The following is a 27,901-nucleotide window of genomic DNA, read 5'->3' as shown; positions in this document are numbered from 1 at the left end:
TACAAAAAGAAAAGTACTCTTGGGGCACTTGGCTGGCTCAGCCAGAAGAGCATGGGACTTTTGATTTCAGGGTCACAAATTCGAACATCACGTTGGTTACAGAGATTACTTAAATCAATAAATAGTTTTTTTTAAAAAAAAAAAAAAAGAAAAAAGAAAAGTACTCATTTTAAATAATTCTCAGGGCACCTGAGTGGCTCAGTAGGTTGATCATCTGACTCTTGATTTTGGCTCAGGTCATGATCTTAGGGTTGTGAGATCAAGCCCCACATTGGACTCTGCTCAGCCCAGGGTCTGCTTGTTCCTCTGCCTCTGCTCCTAACCCCCGCCCCACGACTCTCTATCTCTACAGTAAATAAAATCTTTTAAAAATAAAATAAAATATAATGATTCCCTAAGAGTACTCTTATTGTGATGAGCACTGAGTGGTAAATAGAATTGTTGAATCACTATACTGTACACCTGAAACTAATATAACACTGTACTGAAAATAAAAAAAGAAAATAGAAGAAATGAAAAGAAAATGATTTCCAATTGATGCCAAAAAACCAGGGCTATATTATATGATATGGGCCAAAAATAAAGATTTGGCACTTTTGATATACTGACGATAATTAAAACCATGAGAGTAAAGTCACCCAAGGAGAGCATTAGAGTGACAAAATAAAAGAACCAAGAGGAACCCAGAGGAATCCTAATATTTAGAACTTGGGAGAAAGTGGAGCCCTTATAAACAGTTCAGAGACACAAGGAGAATGTGCAGTCACTGAAGCCAAGGGCCATGAGTATTTTAAGAGGGATGTGTGTAGAGTGCCAAGCACTACCAGGAAGCCAAGCAAAATAAGAACTGAAAATGGTCCACTGGACTTCAAGGTCATTCAAGAACTTGTCAAAACCATTTTCCATGGGATTGAATGGAGAAAGTAGGAGACAGCAGTGTAAACGCCCCTTTCAAGAGCAAGCTCTGAGAGGGAGGAGAGTAAGTGGAGGGAAGAAGAGGACAAGGGAAGGCTTTTCTTCCAAAGGGAAGGGAAAAACAGTTACAAGGGGCCATTTTGGACAGCAGGAAAATTCTGAATATGAGCTCCATGTTAGACAATATTAATCTACCAATGCTAAATGCTTTTCAGAGTGATATAGATTTATAGTTATATAAAAGAATATCCCTGTTTTTAGGACACTCATGCTGAAGTACATGGAGGTTAATATCATATTGTCTACAATTTACTTTCAAGTGGAGAGGGAGATAGAGGAGAGAGGGAGAGAGAAAAAGATAAAATGTTAACAAAGTGGTGAATCTCGGTGAAGGGAATGTAGGTGTTCGCTGTATTCTTCTCTCTGAAGGTTTGCAATTTTAAAAAATAAGCAGTTGGGGGTAAAGCAAAACAGAATGGCATGAGGAAAAAAAAAATGTATCCAAACCAAAAGAAAAGGAAAATCGAGGAAAGGCGCTTGAGCATGTTAGGACATTAACAGGGTGAGACACCTGAGTGGCTCAGTTGGTTAAGTGGCCGACTCCTGATTTTGGCTAAGGTCATGATCTCAGGGTTGCAAGATTGAGCCCTGTGTCAAGCCCTATGTTGGGCTCCGTGCTGGGTGTGGAGCCTGCTTAAGATTCTCTCTCCCTCTCCGTCTCCCTCTGCCCCTTTCCCCATTCCCCACCCTGCTAGCAGTGCTCTCTCTCTCTCTCTCTCTCTCTCTTAAAAAAAATGTTAATGGAGGGACACCTGGGTGGCTCAGCAGTTGAGCACCTGCCCCTGGCTCAGGGCATGATCTGCGGTCTCAGGATCGAGTCCCACATGGGGCTCCCTGCCTGGAGCCTGCTTCTCCCTCTGCCTATGTCTCTGCCTTTCTCTCTGTGTGTCTTTCATGAATAAATAAATAAATAAAATCTTTTTAAAAAATGTTAATGGGGTAATAGCTAAGGGAGCAAGCAAGAGTAGTAGAAGGGGGTAATCAATGCCTTTTCTATCCATGTGCACTTGCAGCTATAGAGCTCTCACCTCTCCATGTACACTTGCAGTTATAGAGCATTCTGAGAGACTTTTGAGTGGCAAGAATTTTAAAGAGCATCTTATCTGATGTCCCATTTCACTGAAGAGGAAAATGAGGGAAATCTCAATTCACAGGGATTTCTGCTATACCCCATAATGCCAGTAAAGACTGCTTGATGGCAATTATAAAGGAAAATCCTCCAATAATAACCAGAATGGCAAGAGCCCCTCTAAAGTTTCAGAAAATTTTTCAGAGAACAACACAGATAAAGGAAACAACATCATTCATTGTTTTTCCATGAAGGTCCCAAATATAAATATACAGCTTTGTAAATGACTTAACTTTGGGACTGAGGAGGTAGGAGATACAGGGCTGATGGTGGAAGGAGGGGATTTCTCAGGCAGCTGTGAATGGCTTATTAGATTTTTATTTTTATTTTTTTTTAAGATTTTATTTATTCATGAGAGAGAGAGGCAGGCAGAGACACAGAGGGAGAAGCAGGCTCCATGCAGGAAGCCTGACATGGGACTCGATCCCAAGTCTCCAGGATCACGCCCTGGGCTGAAGGCGGCACTGAACCACTGAGCCACCCGAGCTGCCCAATTATTAAATTTTTAAACAACTAAATTAACTAGATGTTATTCCAGGAATTAAAGAAATATTTGGTTTACTAGTTAGTATTTTTAAACTTCTAAGTAAAAATAAAGAACAAATATTTTTTAAAAAGAACAATCTCCATTAGAGAAAATTTCCATTTCTCATAGCTTAAAGCATGAGAACTCCAAAGCCAAAACCTTTTGTAGGCTCCTCAGCACTTAGGGAAAATGAATAAATGCATTTCTAAATGGTCTCAAGGGAAGAAATAAAAGAAAATATATCATCGTGTTCTGAAAGTGCTCCATGGGAAAAAAGAGCAATAGATTATTAATTCAAAATGCATCAATATAAAATTTTAAGTATAAAGTGGAGTTTGGGAGAATGAAATCGCAATGTTTAATTTCTATTTTTGGATAAATTCCAATTTTACAAGTCAGGGCAGCATATCAAAGCTGAGGGAGGGAGAAAGACAAACAGACTCCCTGCTGAGTGTGGAGCCCAACAGGGGTACTTGATCTCAGGACCCTGAGGTGAAACCAAGAGTTGGCAACATTTAACTAACTGAGCCACCCAGGTGCCCCAAAGTTTCCTCCAAGAGTTTTGCAGAGAAAGAGAAATAATGAACATAGTAGGCACTCAATATAAATGATAACTATGATTTTTCTCTTCCCTGTTACACATTACAAAAGAAGCAAAATAACAATAATAATACAACATTGATGCTACTTCTCTACATGAAACTAGATAGCCCACAAAAAGAGGATAGTCTCAATTTTATATGTAGGCTACTTTTTCTCAAAAACGCCACAATAGGGTCATCTGGGTGGCTTAGTCAGTTAAGCATCCAATTCTTGGTTTTGGCTTAGAAACCTGGGACTGAGCCCGGAGTCCTGCTCCACGCTCAGTGGGGAGTCTGCTTGAGGATTCTTTCTTTCTCTCCTTCTGCCCCTCTCCTTGTTCTCTCTTCTCTCTCTCTCTCTCTCTCTCTCATAAATAAATAAACAAACAAATAAATAAATAAAAAATTTTAAATGCCATGGTACTCTAGAATTCTGTAATAGGGCTGAATGGCCAAAGTGGGAGGAAAAGCCTTTCACACTAGTCAGACTGTGAGAAACAGAGAGCAAGCCCTAACCCTGACTCTGCCACTTACTAGCTATGTGTTCTTAAGCAAATCACTTTGCCTCTCAAAGCTTTGATTTCCTTTCTAACAAATTGAAAACAATCCTTCACAGGCTGTGAAGAACAATTGTATATGAAAGGGCCTGTACAACTATAAAAAGCACTATGCAATAAAAGGTATTTTATATGAGTACATTTAATTAAAGTTAGTTTCCAAGAGCAGCAACATCGGGAGGCACCATAAAATGGTGTAATGGTTGGCAGCAAAACAAAAAAACAAAAAAACAAAAAAACAAAAAAACAAAAAAACAAAACTGTACTCAGAATTCCTTGCATTCAAATCCCAATTCTGGCAGTGATAACTAATATGACCTTGACAAGTACTTACTTTGCTGAGCATGAGCTTCTTCAATTATACAAAAAAGGAATAATAACACTTTACTCAGGTTTATTGCAAGGATTAAATAAAAAGTATGCAGGATATTTTGAACACTCTCTAGAATATAGTAATTCAGGAAATAATAACTATTATTTTTCTATCAAGACATTTCAAAACATTCATAACCCTGACACAATAAGTTCATGTCTTAATCACCTGAGTATGAGAATAATCCAAAGTAAGGAAAAAACTACACAAGAAATTCTTCCAAGTATTGTCTCTATTAGTAATAAATAAATAAATAAATAAATAAATAAATAAATAATTCAATATTAGAAGAATAATTAAGAATATGATGGTCTATCCATAAAGTAAAATGTTTAGTAATGGCTAAAATGCTGTTTACAAAGAATTTATAACAATTTGAGAAATGTTAATATAATAATGTCTTAGTACCAAAAGCAAGGCTATAAGAAATTAATATTTAGGATGATCAGAAATATACACTATACAAAAAAAAAAAGAGTCTTAACAGTTGTTGTCTGTGGGTAGTAGAATGATGAATATTATTCCTAACTGCTTTTCTATATTTTATAATATTTTTAAATGAGAAAAACTTTTTATGGATAAATCTAAGTAAATACCATTGTTTCAGTTTTCATATTTATTATTATGAAATCATAATAAACATTGACATACTCAAGAAGAGATAATGGAAGCATAAAAAGGACTATAAGGGAATACTCTAACAAGTATACACTACTAAATTAAATAGCTTAGATGAAATAGGCAAATTCCTAGAAGGATACAAACTACTAACAATGAATCAAGAAGAAATAGAAAATCTGAATAGACCTATAATAAAGGTAGTATAAGTAATCAAAACACTACCCACAAAGAAAGGCCCATGCTTAGCTCCACTGATGAATTCTACCAAACATTTAAAGAATTAATAGCAATTCATGGGACAACTGGGTGGCTCAGTGGTTTAGCGCCTGCCTTTGGCCCTGGGGCGTGGTCCTGGAGTCCTGGGGATCAAGTCCCAAATCCGGCTCCCTGCATGGAGCCTGCTTCTCTCTCTGCCTGTGTCTCTGCCTCTCTCTCTCTCTCTGTCTCTCATGAATAAATAAAATCTTTTAAAAAAAGAATAGCAATTCTTCGCAAACTCTTCTAAAAGATGGAAGAGAAGACTTTGTAATTCATTCTATGAGGCTAGTATTACCCTGATAGCAAAACCACACAAACACATCAGAAGAAAACTATAGACCATTATCTCTTATGAATATAAATGCAAAAATCATAAAACTCTACCAAATTGAATCTAGCAACATATAAAAAAAATTATAGATCATAACCAAATGGGATTTATCCCAGGAATGCAAAGTTGGTTCCAACATCTGAAGTTCAATTAACTTATCACAGAATAAAGGGCAAAAACTACATGATCATTTTGATACATGCAGATAAAGCATTTGACAAAATGCTTGACAAAATTAAACACCACTTTTTTTTTTTTTTAAGATTTTCTTTATTTGAGAGAGAGAACACACAAATAGGAGGAGGGGCAGAGGGAGAGGGAGAAGTAGACTCCCTGATGAGTGGGGAGCCTGACATAGGGCTCAATCTCAGAACCCTGGGATCATGACCCAAGCTGAAGGCAGACATTCAAATGACTAAGCCACCCAGGAGCGCCTAAACACCACTTCTTAATAAAAACAATTGAAAAACGAGGAATAGGAATGAACTTCCTCAACCTGATAAAGAGTATCTTGGAAAAAAACACAGCTAATATTATACATAAAGGCAAAAGAATGAATGTTTTCCCCCTATGATCAGGAACAAGACAAGGATGTGTATTTGTGAATTTCTATTCAACAGTAAGAAAGATTCTAGCCAGTATAATTATGTAAGAAAATGAAATAAAAGGCATAGAATAGAAAGGAAGAAGTAAAACTATCTTTATTAGCAGATGACATAGTTTGTAAATAGAAAATCCTAAGGAAAAAAAAAAAAAAAAAGAAAATCCTAAGAAATCAACCAGTCTTGGGATATAAGATCAACATACAAAAATCAATTGTTTTCTATACACTTGCAGTGAACAATCCAAAAATGAAATTAAGAAAATAATCCCATTTTATTACAGCATTAAAAAGAATGAAAATACTTGTGGTAAATTTAACAAAAGAAATGTAAAACTTAAACTGTAAATGCTACAAAAAATTATTGAAAGAAATTAAAGACCTAAATAAATGGGAAGACATTCCATGTTCATGGATCAGATAGTTTGTGAAGCTGACAATACTTCCCAAATTGATCTACAGATTCAGTGCAATCCCCATCAACATTCCAGATGGCTTCTTTTGAGAAACTGACAAATTGATCCTAAAATTCATATGGAAATGCAAGGGACCCAGAAAGCCAAAACAATCTTGAAAAAGAGAAAGTTGAAGGACTCAGACTCCCAACTTCAAAACTTTCTATAAAATACAGTAATGAAGACACTGTGGTACTGGCATAAGAACAGACATATAGATCAATGGGATACAATTCAGAGTCCAGAAATAAACCCTCATGTGTACAGTCAATTGATTTTTGACAAGAGTGCCAGGACCATTCAATGGAGAAAGAATAGTCTTTTCAACAAATGGTACTGAGATGACTGGATATCCACTTGCAAAGAATAAATTTGTTCCTCTACCTCATACCACATATTAAAACTAACTCAAATATATCAAAAACCTAAATGTAAGAACTAAAAATATAAAACTTTTAGAAGAAAACATAACCATAAATAATCTTGGCTTTGGCAATGGATTCTTTGGTATGATGCCAAAAGCATAAGCAACTAAAGAAAAAATAAACTGGACTTCATCAAAATTAAAAACCTTCCTGCTTCAAAGGACATCATCAAGAAAGTGAGAAGACAGCCCCCTGAATGAAAGAAAACATTTGCAAATCATATATCTGATAAAGAACTTATATCTGGAATATATAAAGAATTCTTACACCAAAATAATATAAAAACACATAACCAGAAATGGACAGATGATTGAATAGACATTCTTCCAAAGATCTACAAATGGCTAATATACACATGACAAGATGCTCAATATCATTAGTCATTAGGGATATGCAAACAAAAGCCCTAATGAACTACTATTTCATACCCACTAGGATGGGCATAATCAAAAGGACAGACAATAACAAGTGTTGCAAAGGATGTGGAAAAATCGGAACCATTGTACGCTGCTGGTGGAAATGTAGAATGGTGCAGGCACTTGAGAAAAGAGTTTAGAAGTTTCTCAAAATGTTAAACATTGAGCTCTCACATGACCCAGCAATTCTACTCCTAGGTATATACCCAATAGCACTGAAAACGTGTTTACACTCTAATTTGTACATGAATGTTCAGAGTAGCCTTGCTCACAATGACAAGAAAAGTAGAAACAACCCAAATGCTCATCAATTGCTGAATGGATGAATACAATGTATCGTGTTCCTATAATGGAATATTATTCAGCAATTAAAAGGAACAAAATTCTGATTCATACTACAACATGACCTTTGAAAATATTATGCTGAGTGAAAGAAGTCAAACAGAGAAGACTTCATGTGGTCTGATTACATTTATATTCAATGTCTGGAAGAGCCCAAATCTATAGAGACAGAAAGTAGATTAGTGATTGCCTAGGGCTGGAGGTAGTGGGTAGGGAAGTCACTCCTAATGGTTTGGGGTAGGGTTATGAAAATGTTCTAAAATTGATAGTGGTGACAGTTGTATAGCTCTCTGTGAATACACTAAAAACCAATGAATTACACACTTTAAACTGGTGAATTGTGTGACATGTGAATTATAGCTCAATGAAACTGCTCTTTTAAGAAAGTGATCCAGGAAGAGTTTGGCATTTCCTCAAAAAGTTAAACATAGAATTACCATATGACCTGGCAATTTCAGTCCTTGGTATATACCCCCAAATAGCTGAAAACAGGGACTCAAACAAGTACATGTACCCTCATATTCATAACAGCACTAGTCACAATAGCCAAACAGGTGGAAACAATCCAAATGTCCATCACAAATGAATGGATAAAGAAAATGTGGTCTATCCATACAATGGAATTCTATGCAGCCTTAAAAAGGAACAAAGTATGATAGATGTTATAACATGGATGAACCCCAAAAACATGCTAAAGTGAAAGGAGGCAGAGGTAACAATGTATGATTCCATTTACATGACATGGCCAGAACAGGTAAATTCACAGAGACAGGATACAGACTGGTGGTTGCCAGGGGCTAGAAGGAGAGGGAAATAGGGAGAAACTGCCTAATAGATAAGGGCTTTTGCTTTGGAGTGATGGAAATGTTTAGAACTAGACTAGAAGGGGTGGTTACACTTTGTGAATGTACCAAATGCCACTGAAATGTCCTTTTTAAAATGATTAATTTTGTGTTATGTGGATTTCACGTTGGTAAATTAAAAGAAAAACCAATCCCAAAATCTAAGGCAATATTTCCAATTACCTGCACATTTTTTTTTAAGATTTTATTTATTGGGATCCCTGGGTGGCGTAGCAGTTTGGCGCCTGCCTTTGGCCCAGGGCGCGATCCTGGAGACCCAGGATCGAATCCCACGTCGGGCTCCCGGTGCATGGAGCCTGCTTCTCCCTCTGCCTGTGTCTCTGCCTCTCTCTTTCTCTCTGTGTGTGACTATCATAAATAAATAAATAAAAATTAAAAAATAATAATAATAAAAAGATTTTATTTATTTATTCATGAGAGACAGCGAGAGAGAGAGAGGCAGAGACACAGGCAGAGGGAAAAGCAGGTTCCAGGCAGGGAGCCTGACATGGGACTCAATCCAGGGACTCCAGGATCGCACCCTGGGCCAAAGGCAGGCGCTAAACTGCTGAGCCACCCAGGGATCCCTTACCTGTACATTTTAAAAGTTGAGAAGTATTTCTTTTTTTAACACTTTTTAAAAAAGGATTTTATTTATTTATTTGAGAGAGAGCGTGACCAGAGGTGGGGCAGAGGGAGAAGCAGACTCCCTGCCGAGCAGAGAGCCTGATGTGGGGCTCAATCCCAGGAACTTGGCATCATGACCCAAGCTGAAGGCAGATACTTAACTGACTGAGCTACCCAGGCATCCCAAGAAATATTTCAAAAAGAGAGAATTTATTTTTGCAATCTGGGCTTGGCCTTTTTTGGGCAGAGGGTGGGGGGATATCTGAGAAATTTGGCTAAATTTAAAGAACTCTGGATAATCCTAGATATGAAAAGAGTATTACTCCCTTTACTCTCTTATAATAAATTATCACCATGGAATTAGCTCAGTTGAAGCTTTTGAAAGATTTACAGATTTGAAAGATTACATCTCCTGTGTCCCTACTGTGGGAGATCAGCTTTGCTAACTCACCAGCATAAGTCAGCTGGGAGGCAGAAAAGCATTTGATTCCCAAGAGAAAACTTCACATGCTAATTAGTATAGAATACTCCACATCCTAAACTCTCCATCTTAAGCCTGAATAAACTTCCAAAAACAAGATGTGGGATAGAAATTGGGAAAATTATCTATAACCTAGATACAAAAAGAATGGAGTTTAAGAGCAAATTATTCAAATAATCATCCCAGTTTGTTGTTGTTGTTTTTATTTTAATTTGCTTGTGGAGACTATGTCCCTTAAACACTCAAGTGAGTTGCAACTAGATTCTAGTAAGGCATGAGAAAGAACTTCAGTATAAAAGAAACAAAGGAAATATTTAAGCCTCTAATTATATGGGGGTCGTGGGGGGCAAGTCATCTATTTAGAAACAACCCACTTTTGGGGAAGCAGATGATCTTGTGTCTCCCAAATTCTACCTGGAATATTCTCAAAACATGAGGCAAATCTCATGAAGTTCTGTGTTGAAGAGCTATAAAAAAAGAATTCGATCACTGAGGTATAAAATCTAATAAAAAGTCAGTGATGCTACTAAATGCCACATAGGTATGGAGAGAGCTATTTATAAGCATATTGAATAAACAGAGACAAATTCACAGAGGCTTTCTTGTTCCCTGCCGTTGAGTTTGAAATTGGTACGTGAGATTTTATATTGGTACGTGTTCAGCTGCAATCAAATCAAACAGAAGCTCTCTCTTAGATAATACTTTATGATACACGATAAATTCAAAGCTACATCTTCCTAAAGGTAGTTTCCCGTGTGATGCCAACATTCAACCTTTAGCTCCAGAGACGGTGCCTTGTGCACAAGCGCAGGGGGCGGCTGCGGAAGCAAGTGGCTGCCCTGCCCGGGGAAAGGGGAGAAGGCGAATCCGGCTCACTCTGGCTCCCTTTTCATTCAAGAAGACAGGCACCCCCGCTGGCACTCACCTTTCTCAGATTTTCTGTCTTTCGTTGAAGACGAGGTGCCACAGCCCATGTCTTCTAAATCATGTGTGCTCATGAATTTAACTTCTCATTCCAAAACACAGTGTGACAAGTGCCTCCCTTTATGCTGCGAGGAGCCACTCCTAGCTGATCCACCTCAGTCATAGATCCTGATGAGGAAGACACGGGAGGGAGAGGGGGGAGGGAGGAAAGCACCCGTTAACAGCAAGGTATCGAAGGGCTTCTCAGCAGGATTCATTTTATGCTTCTCAACTGCTGTTCATCATGTGATGTGGAAAGTGATCAGACATCATTTAATCCTGGTGCATTTTCCAAAACACAGCAGCAGCACTAGAGCAGCTATAGATTGTTTTTCTGCTACGCAGCATAAATTCTATTTTCCCCGCGTGTCTGGGTCAGATTGAGGTCTGCATAAAATAAAGCATTTAAAAATGCCAAGAAAAACGGAAATGTAAGAGCACACGATTTTCTAATTGAAATGCAGGGGATGGGATATGAAGGACCTGATGTAATTTAACTGTTTGGGTTTTAAGCTCAAAACAATCAAATGTATCTGGGCTTTTAAAAACACAGATTGGAGATGGACGATGAGACAAAACAACATATTTAAACAACTATGCCAAAATTCACATCAAAGTGAGTTTCTCCACCCTATTTCTCAGAAGCAGCTGGAGAGCTTTTTTTAAAAAAAGGAGGCTCAAGGCCTCCCCCGAGACCAGAGTGTCACCATTGGGGGCGGGGGCAGAGCACCCTTTTGGTTTGTGGTTTGTTTTGTTTTGTTTTTTTCCTTTTTCTTTTCTAACTAAACTCTATGCCCAAAGAGGGCTTGAACTTACGACCTGAGATCAAGAGTCCAGTCGGCCAGCTGTCCCTGGTGGGCGAGTCTTTTTTAAACAAGCCATCCATGTGTTTTTGAGACACACTTCCTGCCAGGTCTATCCTCACACTTATCAGCTGAAACTGCTAAATTGGATTTTAGTATCCCACCTCGTAGCTTTTGGGGGTGATGCTTCCTTTATTTTGTATTGTTCCAAACCAGCCTGATCTAATCTAATCTATTGCATTTCTTAATAGGAACAAAGTCAGAGAACAACTGACCTGGGACCCTATCAGACATGTCTATTTTTCCATTAGCAGTACACTAAAAGCCTCTAAATTTTGACTCGACTAAAGAAATAGAAAAAATAAAATGAACAAAATACTTGAATTATGGAAATATTGTTAGGATAATAATAACCTTAATAAACAGATATTGTGATCAGAGCTAGGGCTGATTTTTTTTTTTTTTATGTATTAAATGAATTAACCCTCCCACACTTGGGGTTATCTCCAAATTTGATAGGCACTTCTTTCATATCTTTCTTACCTACATCATGGGTAAAAAAATGTTAAGTTCAGCTCCAAGGGCACAACAGCCCTGTAGCATTCCACTCTGGTCCATTCCCTAGGGTTACTGCAGATCCATTACAGTCACACTCTGAGCATATTCGTTCAGTTAGGCAGTAAATTCATCCATCATAACTATCATCTTACTTGTCTATGAGACATCCTGGGAAATTTTGCTAAATATTTTCATGAAAATAAGATATATATACTTTGACAGCTTGAGTATCCCAGCCCCCAGAAGAAGAAAACGAAGAGCAGGAGGAGGAGGGGAGGAAGGAAGGAGGGAAGGGGGACATCAGTTTGGCATGATTTTTAATAACAATTGTAATAGTTGAAAGGTGGGAGAGACCTTTAAAATTACCTAGAATTTACACAAAGTGTAAGGAAGTTAAGCAACTTGCCTAATGTCATATAGACAAATTGCTTGTCAAACTTTGGTGCCTATTATCTTCACCTGGGGAGCTTTTAAAACTCCCAATGCTAAAAAAAAAAAAAAAAAAAAAAAAAAAACTCCCAATGTTCAGATAGCACCGCATTAAATGAGAATCTCTGGGGGTTTAGAAAAAGACTGATGCCTGGGCCCCTCCCCAGAGATTCTAATGTAACTGGGACTGGGTGGGGGTTGGGCATCGAGATTTTTTTTTTTTTAAACTCCTCAGATGATTCTAATGTGCAGCCAAATTTGACAGTCTTTAATAGAGACAATGTTTTAGTGAATCCATGATGACACCTAAGGATCATCACATTTTCCTCTAAATGCTTTGACTCCGTCTGTTTGGAACAGAATTTTTCCAAAGGTCATGTCAGGCTTATAAAGCAGTGGTTTCTGGCATCTATTCTTTTCTCGTTTTTGAAATTGGAGCACTATTTACCAATCACCTGCCTTCTCTCTATACTCAGAAATGTCTTTAAGAAAAAAAGATTTTATCCATTTATTTAGAGATGGGGGAGCAGAGGAAGAGGGAGAGAGAATCTCAAGCAGATTCCACACGGAGCATGGAGCGGACCTGGGCCCATCTCACCACCCCAAGATCACCACCTAAGGCAAAAACTAGTCAGACCCTCAAGTGACTGAGCTACCCAGGTGCCCCCCATTGACAAATTTCTTTTTTAATTTTTTAATTTTTAATTTTTTTGAGAAATTTATTATCAGTCATCTGAAGCAGCAATGAGAACACATCTTCTGGGGTCCTTCATCACCTTTTGAAGTTGTTCACTTCATCCTGGTGACCTTCTCCATGTGCCTACATCAGTGCTCTCCGACATGAGTATCACAAAATTCACCAGGGGAGGTTATTAAAAAATGAACTCTCAGGTTTTACCACCGACACTCAGTCTGGAGGGTCTATCTGCAATTACAATGCAATCTTCCAGGGACTCTGACACAGGTGCTCTGGGATCTGGAGAAACACTGCTCTCCATATCCCCCCGGGCTTCACTTCCATCTTTATGCTATTGTTGCTACCCCTTTTTGTGAACACAGAAGAGTTGGGCATTGAGTAGACAACACTGATTTAACAAGAAAAACTGAGAGATTTCAATCTTGATTTTCTTTCTCTAGAAAAAAAATAAAGCAATATCTCTCCAAAGGCATTTGGTTTTCAGCCACCTCTCAGTTCATCACACAACAAACAAAATTCCATATAAAAAATTCACTATGGAAAAAATAAAAATAAAAAAATAAAAATTCACTATGGGGACGTCTGGGTAGCTCAGCCGTTGAGCATCTGCCTTTGGCTCAGGGAATGATCTTGGAGTCCCAGGATCGAGTCCCACATTGGGCTCCCAGTGGGGAGTCTGCTTCTCCTTCTGCCTATGTCTCTGCCTCTCTTTCTGTGTTTCTCAGGAATAAATAAATAAAACCTTTTTTAAAAAATTCACTAGGAACTACAAAGCATCAAACTTGAGTATATTTCTGTTAGACTATCAGCTCCATGGGTATCTTCCTTTCTAAATACACCTTGAATCTCTGGCACTTACACAGTACCTTTCACATAGCAGATGTTTGATAAATGCTAAATGAATTAATAGAGCTTTCTAAGCCAGGGTCCTTTATTATTTTTTAAAAAGATTTTTATTTGAGACGGAGGATACACAAGTTCAGAGAGAGAGAACATGAGCAAGGGGAGGGGCAGAGGGAGAAGGAGAAACAGACTCCACACTGAGCAGGGAGCCCAATGTGGAGCTTGATCCCAGGACCCTGGGATCATGATCTGAGCCCAAGGCAGATGCTTAACTGCCTGAACCACCCAGGCGCCCCAGCCAGGATCCTTTAAAAAATTAATTGCTGGGGCACCTGGGTGGCTCAGTGGGTTGAGCATCTGACTCTTGATTTCAGCTCAGGCCATGATCTTGGGGTTGTGAGGGCGAGCCTTCTATGGGGTCTATGCTAGGTGCAGAGTCTGCTTGAGAGATTTTTTCTCTCCCTCTCCCTCCTTGTCTCTCCCCCTGCTCATGCTCTTACTTGCTCACTCTTTCTCTCTCAAATTAATTAATTGAATCTTTTAAAATAATGAATTGCTACAAGTCATTATTGGTCCATGATTTGATGCTATCTGATTATACAAAAGCCTTTCATTAAACCAGAAAATGGGTAGTACTTACACATTCATTTTTAAACTTTTTTTTTTTTAATTTTTTTATTTATTTATGATAGTTACAGAGAGAGAGAGAGAGGCAGAGACACAGGCAGAGGGAGAAGCAGGCTCCATGCACCGGGAGCCCGATGTGGGATTCGATCCCGGGTCTCCAGGATCGCGCCCTGGGCCAAAGGCAGGCGCCAAACCGCTGCGCCACCCAGGGATCCCCACATTCATTTTTAAAGAAGCTTTTAAAAATCATGATGGAGAAAAAATGAGAATTGTTCTAGAATTCTTTGGTTATTAGGAAAAAATTTGCTGTTAAAATTTTTACGTTATTAAATCATTATTAAGCAAGTTCTTCTTAAGCTGTTTTTCTCCTTCAGGTAACAGGCAAAACAAACAAAAAAAGAGCTCATCTTAATGCTCACCCAAACAGGAGCTAGGTAAGGCCAAACGCCACTTCTTACTCCCACACACTGCCCAAACTAGGCTGCCATTATCCACTTAAAGGCAGACAGGAAAACAAGTTTTTAAGCAGTGTATATACCTTTGAGGGCATCTCTATCTGGCTGTAAAGCTGATAAAAATTATCTGGGGATTTTCCATTATTGAGAAAAATCGAAGCTCCTTCCATTTCCAGGCCTCTGTCAGCATTAGAAAAGCACTGAGTATGCCAAAGAAGTCTCTGGAGAAATGATTCCTTAGGGCCTGCAAGGGGTCCTCTGGCTCAAGAGGTGGGGAGTCTCTGCAGCATTGACCAAGACCCAAGGATGCCAGAGACAGTGACATGTACTGCGGAAAAGGTGGAACTTGGCAAGAAAAACTTGAAACCTGCCTGGTGCGGCTGCCCCTACCAATATTTATAGATTGAGAATGGTTTTAAAGCACAAACATGAAACAGTGACTCATCATTGGCACACACTTATAATCTGAAAAAGAAAAGGCTTCTAAGGCTTCTGCTGGAAAGCTTTTACTGTATGTGGGGGAGGGGAAGGCCCAACTGTTTGAGGTCTGGCTCTTTTCATCCTAACCACTTTTCATTTCTCAAGGTGAAAATACAAGGAAAGAACAAATAATGCCCTTGGAGCCAACCTCACCTCAGCCATTAAGCACCCTCCAAGTGCTAGCCCAGTCTCCCAAAGTTGTCATTCATTCTTTATTGTCATACAAAGTACGTTTTTCTTGAACTCCCACAGCTTGGCTCAGCCACCTGGACCTGGACTCTGCCTCTGGCATTCTAGATGTGAACAGTGTGGTTTCCCATGCTACAGACTCAGCCTTTCTCAGAGATGCTGCCTCTTCAGAGAAATTCCTACTTTAGCTCTGGCCCTGAGGAACCCAAATCCAGAACCCAAAGTCATTCAACTGGCACCACACTCCCACCTTGCAAAGTGGGAGTGAAGTAAGCAGGTCAAATTCTTCTGTGGAGACATGAGCATGAAGGACAGTACCTTTTCAGGCTCACCCTGCTGCTGTCTCCTTGGTACTCACCCAAACATGGGTTCTACAGCCTGATGGCTGTGGCTGAAGTCTAATTACAGGGCAGAGAGTGAGGCTGATGGTGCTAGAGAGGCCCCTGCCACCACTATCTTTCCAGTAGAACACTGCAGCATTTCTTTGTTCATTTCCTTATGTCTGGGGTCTTAAATGAATAAGGACAAGTCTGTGAGACCAACCTGGTAACTCTTCCCTGGTCTCATCAGATGAAAGGAGAAGAAGGGGAAGGAAACTACACTTCCAAAGGTCATGTCAGGCTTATAAAGCAGTGGTTTCTGGCATCTATTCTTTTCTCGTTTTTGAAATTGGAGACCACCAGAAGGTGTCTGAAGGCATCTGTTGCTGTATCATCAAGAGGCAGCTTGGCCTGGTGCCAGGTTTTCCAAGCTATGTTTGTGGAAGAGTAGTTCTCTGTGCTTTATGATTCTAGCAATAGGGAAAAAAAAGAAGAAGAAGAAGAAGAAAGAAGAAGAAAGAAAGAAGAAGAAGAAAGAAAGAAGAAGGAAGAAAGAAGAAGGAAGAAGAAAGAAAGAAGAAAGAAGAAAGAAGAAAGAGAAGAAGAAGAAGAAGAGAGAAGAGAGAAGAAAGAAGAAAGAAGAAAGAAGAAAGAAGGAAGAAGAAGAAGAAGAAGAAGAAGAAGAAGAAGAAGAAAGGAAGAAGAAGAAGAAAGAAGAAGAAGGAGGAGAAGGAGGAGGAGGAGAAGGAGGAAGAGGAGAAGGAGGAGGAGGAGGAGGAGGAGGAGGAGAAGGAGAAGAAGGAGAAGGAAGAAGGAGAAGGAGGAGAAGGAGAAGAAAAAAGAAGAAGAGAAGAAGAAGAAGAGAAGAAGAGAAGAAGAAGAAGAAGAAGAAGAAGAAGAAGAAGAAGAAGAAGACCCTGCAATCAAATAAGTTGAGAGAAGTAGGATTAAACAGATTTCTTGACTGCAAGCTGCCTCAGAGCCTTTAACATGTTAATATTCGTCTCTAATAGGAATCTCTAAGAAAGAGCCAAGGTGTTCACTGTTTCCTAAACAGCCTAGCAAGGGGACCCTTTTGAGTTAAAGCATCTCAAGAGCATCTGTTGTTCCTAACTGCTTAATGATGGGTCAGTGGAGCCTGTGGTTTAGAAATCAAACAAACTGGGGTTATCTGGCTGGCTCAGTCAGTAGAGCATGTGGCTCTTGATCTTAGGGTGGTGAGTTCAAGCTCCACACTGGGTGTGGAGCCTATTTCAATAAAATTTTTTTAAATTAATTAGTTAATTAACATTAATTCCTCTGCACCTCAGTTTTCTCCTAATAAGGAATAATAATGCCTACCTTACAGGCTTGTACTGAGGACTACTGTGGAAAAAACCAGCTTGAACAAAAAACAATTCTTAGTGGATGAGTCAGGAGGGGCCATGCGCAGATGGGTGCCCACCATGGTAAAAGTGCTGAACCGAGACTGTGTTTGCTCAAATTTCTTCCTTCAGAATGCATGGTCTGGGATCTCCCAGAGACTAAAATCCTTGGGTGTCTACTCCTGAGATAACTGTAGATTCATAAGAAATGAACTGTCTTCCTGTGAGAGCACTAAGATCTGCAAGAATGCCAGGTCAGTGATAATAATAATAGCTAAAATCACTACTATTTATTAAGGGACTACTGTTTACCCAGCACAGTGGGTGCTTTATATTTCCACTACTCCAGTTAATCTTCACAGCAAGTCTTAAGGCTGTACCATCACTCTCATATTACAGATGAAGAACTGAGACTCAGAAATTAAGTATGTACTCTGTGGCACAGCTGACTAGCAGCAGCACCGAAGACCCATTCTGTTCAATGGTTAAAGAATAGAAATGTCCACTAAAACGTAGCTATACCTTGGTTTCAGATCCAATCTGATGAATCTATGTAAGCATTAAATCACTAAAGAGAATAATCAAACATTGCGAGAAATTCTGTTTTCCTTCCTTACAGAGAAATGGAAACCCAGTTGATCCTCTAAGATAGCAAGAGGCCAAGGGAGCTACAAGATTTCTGAACAGGAAGTTGCATAGTGGGCTTTGGCGAATGTCCCACTATGAAGGGTAGAAGGGTTTCTCAAAGTAACTCTTCCCTCATTTCTAGTTCTCACCCAAGTGACCACAGAGTTTTTCCAAATACCAAGTTCATCTGAAATAGGCAGCAACCCTTCAAATTGCAAAGTCATCTGTACACCTTTCGAAGATAATGACAACTGATTTGGAATCAGGATCTTTGAGAAAAATCACTCAGAGAAATTGCAAAGCAGTAAAATAAACTCTAAGGAGTGCACATTTCCTGTCCTGTGGCTACACAATAGACGTTTATAATGTAGACTTTTGCTTGCTCAAAATACCTAAGAACAAACAAACATATTACCTCTTTCTTCTGCTTGGCCAATGCAGAGATTTTTCCTCACCCCAGGTGTTGCAAGAGAAACAAAAACAAGAAAACAACCTTCTCTATGAGGGACATAGAGATCTGAAACAAAAGAGGTACAATTCCAGCTCTCTCTGGATTACCCCTCCACACACATACACACGCAAGCACGCATGCATGCACACACTCCACATTTCACACCTCTGCAGCTCTCTGCAGGGAGAACTCTTGCTTAAATAAATCAAGAAATAAATACACATGCGCCCACACAAAGAAATAACTCGAACAGGCCACAGCTGCTTTGCCTTTCAGCCTGAAAGGCGAGCCTAGAGTCACAGATCCGAGAGAGGCCACGTTGGCCTGTGCTCTGCAGCTGTCTGCCCCAACCCTGCCCTATTCCTGGCTCTGAGATAAAGGGACACACTCAAGTTACTGGGCTGGGATCACAGGACTGCTTTCAAGGGGACCTGGCTCCGTACAGGCAGGGCCAGGCCACTGTTGGCATAAATAACCTGCATCAATAAAAAACACACGCTGAATTTTAGTAAATAAGAGTGGAAAAGTGTTCAGTGGCTAACAACTTAGGTCAACCAAGGCTGATTTTTAGGCAACATTACAAGCCACCTGGGCATGACTAAGAGAAGTGAGACCACCACACATTCCTCCTTGGGACTTGAAAAGGCATGGGTCAGGGAGCAGCCTTGGGTGCTGTGCTGCAGACTCCTCTACGACAGTTGAATTTCTCTAGCTATTCAAATAGCTGTGTGATGGAGAACTTGTCTGTGGAAGGGAGATTCGCCTCCCTCCAGCAGCAGAAAGGAAACTGAAAGTCGACCTGGAATTTTGCTGAGTTAGAGGAGGAAGAGGAGGGAACACATTCGAGAGATCAGGCGCCGATACCAGTACGGGTGCCACCAGCCATAGTTCCGGCATCCTTCCAGGCCATCCGGGGTGATCGTGCTCCCACAGTATCATGCTGCAGCTGCACCCACAGCAATTCTCCTCCCCTCTTCTGCCTGGCTGGTTACACAGCATCTGTTTCTGAGCTTCCTGGCCTTCGGTGTCAGCGTCACAAGCTAGGATTTAAAGGACTCCAGCCAAAATCATTTCATAACCCCACCCAAGCTCCTCTTTAGCCAATTCCTTTCTGCACTTGAGAGCCATAGGAGATCCCGTGAAGTGGTTACCTAGCTTGCTATTTAATCTAATGGAGTCACTTTAAAAATAACTGGAAAGGCAGCGCTGGGCTTCTGTACTTCTATTAGCATATTAAATGTTATCAGAGGGCCTCATTATGAGGCAATACAACCGAATAGGTTTCCATGGCAGGGACTCCAAGACTAGGACCCGACGAGGCTGCCATATACTTTGTAAATGATAGTGTAATTACCCAGGATCTCAAACAAATAGTGGACAATGTTGCTCTTTGGCTGTGTTTCTGGCCAAATGCCTATTCAATTCACAGTGGTTAAATGATAGCTATGTCTACATATGGTTGTTCCAATGCCACCTCTGTGTGAAGCTTTTCCTAAATCACCAAAGGGGAGTTAGGCACTCTGTCTTCTGGCTCTCGAAGCCATGTGTGGGTCCAATTATATAGAGCGTCCCAAGGTGCACTGTAATTTGTCCTTTTACACTTGAAATCCTGAAAGGAAGGGATCCATTTCATTCCTCTGGCACTCCTGGCACCAAATGAATAAAAGGTATTCACCAAATATTTCTTTAATCACCGAAAGAAAGGAAAGAAGGGAAAGAACTTGTGATTTAGGCAGTTATTTTAACGGCTGGCCTCTGGACCACGCATTGCATTGGCCATACCCTTTATGTGATCTATCTAAAACTTAGAATTTGCTTAAAATGAAGAATTTCACCATATTTTTTTCCATAGTATGAAGAATGCTGAAATGTGACTTTGAGCACCACAAAGAGTCTTACAGCTGGCCTCCAACTGTCAAATGAACCAGCACTGACGTATGTGAATAAATCATAATAATGATAATAACATTTATTGAGCATGTACTAGGTTCTAGGCACTTGTTAGTTTTATGTGTGTTAATTTTATTTAATCCGCACACCCTCCTATGTTGCATATACTATTATTATCATCCCTATTTACACTTTAGGACCTGGAGTCCAAAGTCAAAGAGCAAATGAGTGGCAGAGCTGGGATTTGAACCTAGGCACTTTAATTCTCCAAACCCTACTTATGATTTTTACGCTGTACTGCCTTGGTCAGCACCTTAAGTGTTTGCAAAATGAAGGTCCCAGCCTCCTCTCAGATGCTCTCTGACTTTCCTCCAGCTGACCAGGGATGTGTTCTCCCAGCCTGAAAACACAAAAAATAATTGGCAAAGTAATGTTAACAGTTTTAAACTCCCTTGTTAACAGACTTGTACCCCTAACAGTCAAGGTCAGTTTCTCTCTCAGTGGGCACATCACTGTATGAAAACAGCCAGCAGGAAAGGTTGGAAAAGGCCATGGCAATACCAAATCATCCTGCACCAAGATGGCTTATGCTCTTCAATTCGACACAATTCAACACAACACCCTGAGCACCCCTACATGGCAGGCACTGTGCCAAAGGACAGGACATAAAGGGGGAACAAAATGGACATGATGAGGTGGGGTGAACACATATGTAAATAAGAAATTAAAATAAAATCACAAATTAAAATCCTTCTCTCCTATTGGAATATAAGCTCCCGGTACCTAAACCAGTGCCAGGCACATAATAGATATAGATTACATGAATAAATAAAAGTGATATGGTATGATAAGATTTCTAATAGGACAGGTACAGGGTGCAGAGAAAGAGCTCCAGCCCAGAAAAGGATGAAGGAAGGCTTTCCAAATGAGCTGCTGCTGGGGTGCCCGGTTGGCTCAGTCGGTAGAACGGGTAACTCTTGATCTCAGGATTGTGAATGCAAGCCCCCTTTGGGCATAAGGTTGAGTTAAAGAAAAAGAAAAAAAAAGAAGCGATGCCCTGCCTGAGACCTGATGGTTGAACAGTCGGAAGCTAGAAGTTAACTCAGAAGAGAAGAGGTGAGGGAGAAAAGAGTGTTCTTGCAGATAATGTGTATTTCACCGTGCTTAACAAGGATGTGAAATGAGAGAGGTAAGCCAAAAATCAGAATGAACTGAGTTCCTAATTATAATACTGCAATTAGACGTACAAGTGGGTAGTGGAAAGTGCCCATCTTCTTGGACTGAACAAAGGCAGCCTCTCCACCCCTACAGGCCGGACTTACTCTTTCTCGACTGTCTTGGCTGTCCCTCCTTCCTTTCTCACTTGCCCATTTCCCTACTGGGTTTGCCTTCGCCTTCCTTGCTCTCAAATGCTTGTCTCAGGGTCTGCCTCTGAGGGAACCCAGACCAGGACACTTGGTTAGTCTCTGGTGGGAGCAAGCTACGGAAAGAGAGGGATGGAGAGGCTGGTTACCTCACAAGGGAGAGACTGAGCATTGCAGCCAGACCCCTCCTGCCCCACAAGCATTCTAGAGTTGGCCACAGTTCCATCTTCCACCAAGGAAAAGTAATTCTAATGGGCAGCTCCTATTATTGGTCATGATGCACACCGGGGAACATGCTAGACTCTAGAGCGAGCCACTGGATTTGGGACTAGACCGAGAACAGAAGCAACATGTGCAGACCTATTTGGTGGTACTTAAGGTGTCTGCCCACTCGGGGCCTTTGATACCTCAATGCCCAGCAGCACCCCCTTTGGACAGTAGAAAGCAAAATATTAGAACTCGTATTTTTATCTATTTTTAAATTCTTTTTGAATTTCCTATTTTCATGTATGTTTGGTAATGTACACAATATATGAGTACTGTAGTATTGGTTACAAATAAATTAATATACCCGTATTAGGGGACCGTTCTCAAAAAGCTTGGGCTGTGACAGGTTCACAATCAAAACCATTCCCAGAATTTTGATTTAAAGAGCCTAGTTCCCTTTAAAGAGAAGAAAAGAATACCAAGTAATTTTATGTTTCAATAAAGAGAAAGAATCAAGCTTATTTCCAGGGATGAATTCTGGGTATTGAAAAGGCACAATGAGTAAGAGAAAAGAGATGCCAGCTTTGGCAAGTCATTTGAGAATGATTAAAAGAAATTAAAGGTGGGTTACAAATCACTAGCAAGGCAAAGACATTCATAAAGGCCAGTGCTGGCCGGATGTATCTGTTGGGGTCACCTGGTCAGCAGCCACGATGACAGGCTAAAACAGCTGTCATTACACGTTGAAGTTTACAAGGGCAGCTTTGAAAAGGCTACAAAAGTTGACCTTTCCGTGGTTGTAATTTAATAAACAGAAGATTGGTAGGTACAGGAATTTAAAGTTTGACTACTGCTTCATCTAGCCCTAGCTTGGTCCTAGATGGCTTAAGTCAAAAACAAAAACCACACAAGCTCCTTAAATTAACCCCGAATTTTCAGAAATAAAATCAGAAAGCTGCATAGAGAGTCATGGTCTGGGTAGAATAAAGGCACTCTACCCACACCACCCATCTCTCCTGCAGAATGAAGCTATAAAACACCCAGAACAGAATCCATGGAGCATCTTACCTGAGCACTGTGGCAGGCAGACCCAAGATGGCTCCCACAAATCCCTGCCTCCTGGTATCCGTGCTCTTATGTAATCCCCTCTCCTGCAGTGTAAGGCTGGACCTAGTTACTGGCTGATTTCTAATCAGTAAAACATGGCAAAGATGTTAGGCTATTGCCTCCATGTCTAGGTTATAGAAGACTGCCTTTCTGTCTTGCTAGCAGGCTCCGTCACAACTTGAGTGCTTTTGAGGAAGTAAGCCGCCATGCTGGAGAGGCTGACATGGCAGAGGACTGAAGGAAGTCTCTGACCAAAAGCCAGCAAGGAACAAAGGCCCTCGGTCAAACAGACCTCAAGGAACTGGGTCCTGCCAACAATCACTTGAGATTGGAAGTGGATCCTTCTCCAGTTAAGCCTTCCGATGACTGTAGCCTAGCCAACACCTTGACTGCAGCAGCTCGTGAGGACCCGGGTACACTATGTCTGGATTCCTAACCCACAGAAGCTGTGAGATCATAAATGTGCATTTTAAGCTTCTAAGGTTTTTGGAAATCTGTTACATAGCAATGAATAAGTAATACAAGGACTCTGAAAAGTAAGTAGCAGAAGGAAGACTGAGGAAGATGAGAGTTTGAAGTACCACAAAACTGGGGGTGAGGTGGCCATTTTCTTCCCTCCAGTTTCTGCAACCTGGATTTGAGGAAGCAAAAATTCAAATTAAAGCCACAAGGGACGCCTGGGTGGCTCAGCGGTTGGGCATCTGCCTTCAGCTCAGGGTGTAGTCTGGGAATCTGGGATTGAGTCCCACATCGGGCTCCTTGCAGGGAGCCTGTTTCTCCCTCTGCCTGTGTCTGTGTCTCTCTCTGTGTGTCTTTCATGAAACAATAAATAAAATCTTAAAAAAAAATAAAGCTACAAGATAACACAGGACACCTATTAGAATAGTTAACAACAATCCAGTCACACCCAGTGCTGGTTAGGATGTGGAGCAACTAGAACTCTCATACTCTGCTGGTGAGAATGAAAAATGGTACATTTACCCTGAAAAATAGTTTGGTAGTTTCTTGTAAAGTCGAACATACACTTTCCATAGGACACCATCATCCTACACCTGGGTATTTACCTAGAGAAGTGAAAGTTTATATTCACACAAAAACCTCTACACAGGTTCATATGGTCAAATACAGAAAACAGCCCAAATGTCTTTCAGTGGGTGAGTGGATGCACGACTGTGGGACTTCTGTACAGTGGAATACTACTTAACAAAAAAAGGAACAAATTATTGATACACACAACCTGAATGAATCTCAAAGGCATTAGGCTGAGTAAAAGAACACGGCTTATAAGGTCACATACATTTCTATGACATTCTTGGAAGACCCATGGTGATAGAGAACTGATCAGCGGTTGTCAGGGTTTATGGGTGGGGGAGGGTGTGACTACAAGGGAGTAGCAAGAACAAGTTTGGGGGGCAATGTTCTGTATCATAATTAGGTGACACTAATCTATCCATGTGTCCAGATTCACAAAACTGTATGAGTTGATTTTACTCTACACAAATTTTAAAATAAAAAGTTTCAGAGCTGGCTCTGGTCTAGTGTCTTAGGGTCTGCAAGATAGTAAAGTCCCCAGGGGCTGACTTTGCCAAGGGCTTCCCGAAACCACAGCCAGAAGCAGCGCCTTCTACTGCAAACTTCGAGCTCTAAGAAAAACACTTGCCCTTCCGTCTGACTTCATCTTAAGCTCTCTATACATGGGCAAAACTAAAAAAAAAAAAACAGAGATCCCAGGCAAAAAACACACTCCAACCATTCTTTATTCAACAGATACTTACTGAGCATGTTCTAGCTACAAGGCAGAAACAAAACTGAATACATTCTGATCCATTTCCCTTCCAGGTTCACAGTTTAACAAGGGACACAGGTCTGTGCACGAGTAATTTCAAGACAGGAGGTGTAGATACAGAGATATGTCCACGTACTGTTAGATTCTAGAAGGATATTAGTTCTGCCAGGGGAAGTGAGGAAATATTTCATAGAACATGAAAGGTGGGAAAAGGCATTCCAGGGAGCAGGGGCGCATGTTATATGTGAGTAATGTTTCCTGAGACTGGGGGATAGAGAGAGGGTGTATAGAGCAGAGGATGGGGAGGTAGGTTGGTGCCAGCTGTGATCATTCTTGTAAATCACAACAAAGAATTCAGACTTTAACTCATCAGTCAGGGATTACAATTTCAAATGCTTGCGTGGGCTGGAGCAGGTAATATAAATGAATAAAAGCAGCATAGGTGGATTCTAGAGAGTTTTTGTCTAAGTGAGGCAGCTGCTACTTACTGGCAGCTCCCACTTAGGCTGCCATCCAGAAATCCTGGCCCAGGGTTGCCCGATGTAATTTTTCAAGAGAAGCTGAACATATTTTTATGTAAAATCTCCCTACTTTTAAATGTCAGTATATTTCTGCAAATTTAGGATGCCACCAATTATAAGGTATTTCATTATTTTATGTACCAATAAGAAAGAAAAAAGCCACCCATCAAACCATGACCCTCCGTGAATTTTAAGACACATTCCCATCTCAGAGGTGCTAAAATGTGAAAAACATGGACATCTTAGAATCAATAAAAGGCAATCATTCTCATCTTCTCAAAACAAAACAAAACAAAACAAAACAAAACAAAAAAAACACAACACTGTACAGGCCCCACGGATGTGGTGTGAAGCTGCCAGACGGCCAACTCAGTTTTTAAGTGAAGGGAAGCCTGAGGGTAATCTGATTAGATTCAAGTTTGAGAAAGATCACTCTGTGGGTCAGATGATGAGGATCTGGAAGCCACAGGAAGCCCAGTGAGGAAGCCCTGGCAACAATCCAGGAGATGCTAAGGGCTGGATTAAAGTTGTGCTGGGGGGTGAGGGGTGGGGGAGGCACCTGGGTGGCTCAGCCGTTGAGCGGCTATCCCAGGGTCCTGGGATGGAGTCCTGCATCAGGCTCCCCATGGGGAGCCTGCTTCTCCTTATGCCTATGTCTCTCATTAATAAATAAATCTTTAAAAAAATAATAAAAAATAAAGCAGCGCTGCTGGGGAGAGAAGGGGCCCAAATGTGAAAGCCTATCCTATAATAAATCCCACAAGTCTCCGACTGGGTATAGAAAGTGAGGGAGGTTTCCGGTTTGGATTAATCACTTCTTCAGTATTTACTGGGTGCCTACCCCATGCTAGGCATTACACTGAGTGCTGGGTGTACCGTGGTGGACAAGACAGACGCGATCCCTGCCCTCTCGTCATCTACAGTCTGGTGAGCAATGTCATTAACTGTGATAGAGTATTAAAGGGGCATAGGGGTAGGACATGAAGGGGAGGTGGAGAAAAAGAATGAATTCACATGTCCCATTAGCAGCAGAAACCTGAGTTTAGAGCCCAGGAAATAAATCAGGTCTACAGATTCTCATCAGGTTACAGATAACAACTGAAGCGGTTCAGGAGGATGAAACAGCCAGGGAGAGCTTATAGAGGTAGGCAAGAGGGGCACAAGCAGCAGCCTGGGGAATTGAGACATTTAAAGGAAAGGAGGAGGAGGAGGAAGGAACAAAGGAGACTAAAAAAGCAACAATCTGGAAAGGAAGAGGCCCAGGAGAGGGGGGTATCTATAAGCCAAGGGAGACAGGTATTATCATATAATCCAATATACTTGCATCTATAATTATTTCGTAGAAGTAATTTACCTTGGCAATGTACAATTCAGATTTTTCAGAGTTACGAGTGTTTTGCATGAATGCCAAATAGGCTTATCAGAACTGCTTCTTATTTAGAGAGTTGCGATATTTTTAAATATTGCCACAATCTGTTCCTTTAGCTTGTATGTGCTTGCGTTTTACATGTATCTCGGTTTGACATCTAGCATGAGTCAATGGCAGAGTAATGGTAATTTCTTACTTCTTCTTATTTTCCTTCTGCAGGAGCTATAATCTGCCATTCCAAGATAAAAATAAAACAAGAATATACATTTATGCAACTCCCTCTTGTATCAAGGCACTGGGAATTAAGCAAAACTGATCTAAGCCCACAGTGGAGTCCCCTTGCAAGAGCATCATGAGGTTCTTGGCCCAGGGCAATGTCATAGGTGAGCCTGTAATGTGGTAAGACACTTTGGTCCTCTAGAGTTGCTCAGAAAGGTCCTTTATTTTATAGGAGAGGACACAAAGCTCCGAGAGGTTAGGGGGCCTCCCCAACATTTACAATCATATGATTGGTGGCCAATACTCCTTCTACATCAAGGTGCCCAATTCCACACTATAAAGATTGCCCAAATATAAATTATATTAAAGTATATATATATATATATATACACACACACACACACACACACACATATATAAAGCATATAAAATACCATATTCCATAGGAGGGAGAGAAGGGACCTCATCCTCATACCAAATTCCATACACAAAACCTAAAGTCTACCAGAGTTGGCTAAACAAACAGAGGAAGAAGGCTAACTTTCGATCCTATGGTTCTATGCCTACCCCGATTTCATTGAACTCATCTGCTCCATTAAGCATTCTTACCCTTCTCTCTAAGTTTTATCAGGTCTACACTGGTTCAAGGAAAATAGACTCCTAGATCTTCACTTTGTTGGTTGCTGAATCTTTCAGCCTGACTTGCAGGCTCAGGACACAATCCATTGTCACGCTTATAGGTCTAACTTAGAGAGAATTTCTCAGCCTCATCTGGAATTTTCCAGAGGTAGATTCTAGAATTATTCTTTAATAGGTTGCCTTGGCAACCCCACAATGTCAGATGCAGATATGATAGTACCTGCCAACAGAATGTGAACAGCACAACCTGGATGAGAGAACCACTTCCTGTTTATTAGAAAGACAGGTTGCAGGTTCTTCAAGTTTTCTTTCAGCCACCATTTGCCTCCCTGTCAGCCATTTTTGCATCATGAACACAGAAAACAAAGAGGAGTTGCTTTCTTGGAGGAACATTGAATCTATTAGCTAAAACAAGGCCTGGGAAAGATCCATGGCTTTCTTTTCAAAACCATG

At 40.6% G+C, this 27,901-nt stretch overlaps 1 protein-coding gene across 4 annotated transcripts in view; it reads right to left on the bottom strand.

The window, feature by feature from the left end:
- PPEF1 (protein phosphatase with EF-hand domain 1) overlaps nt 1-27,901 on the bottom strand; it is a 122,764-nt gene that overhangs the window by 87,460 nt on the left and 7,403 nt on the right. The window contains exons 1-3 of one of the 4 annotated variants that reach the window (XM_049107512.1): nt 27,419-27,587; nt 26,576-26,819; nt 10,466-10,632 (exon numbers count right to left, since the gene is read on the bottom strand). In XM_049107512.1, the coding sequence (XP_048963469.1) occupies nt 10,466-10,538 (73 nt within the window). In that variant the 5' untranslated portion in view covers nt 10,539-10,632; nt 26,576-26,819; nt 27,419-27,587. Of the gene's footprint in view, nt 1-10,465; nt 10,633-26,575; nt 26,820-27,418; nt 27,588-27,901 lie in introns of those variants that run through there. The other 3 variants (XM_025437985.3, XM_025437987.3, XM_025437989.3) reach the window with 3 other exon arrangements.

The sequence above is a fragment of the Canis lupus genome, chromosome X, assembly GCF_003254725.2.
Source record: "Canis lupus dingo isolate Sandy chromosome X, ASM325472v2, whole genome shotgun sequence".
Classification (NCBI taxonomy): domain Eukaryota; kingdom Metazoa; phylum Chordata; class Mammalia; order Carnivora; family Canidae; genus Canis; species Canis lupus.
This window is presented reverse-complemented; position numbering and strand designations above follow the sequence as displayed.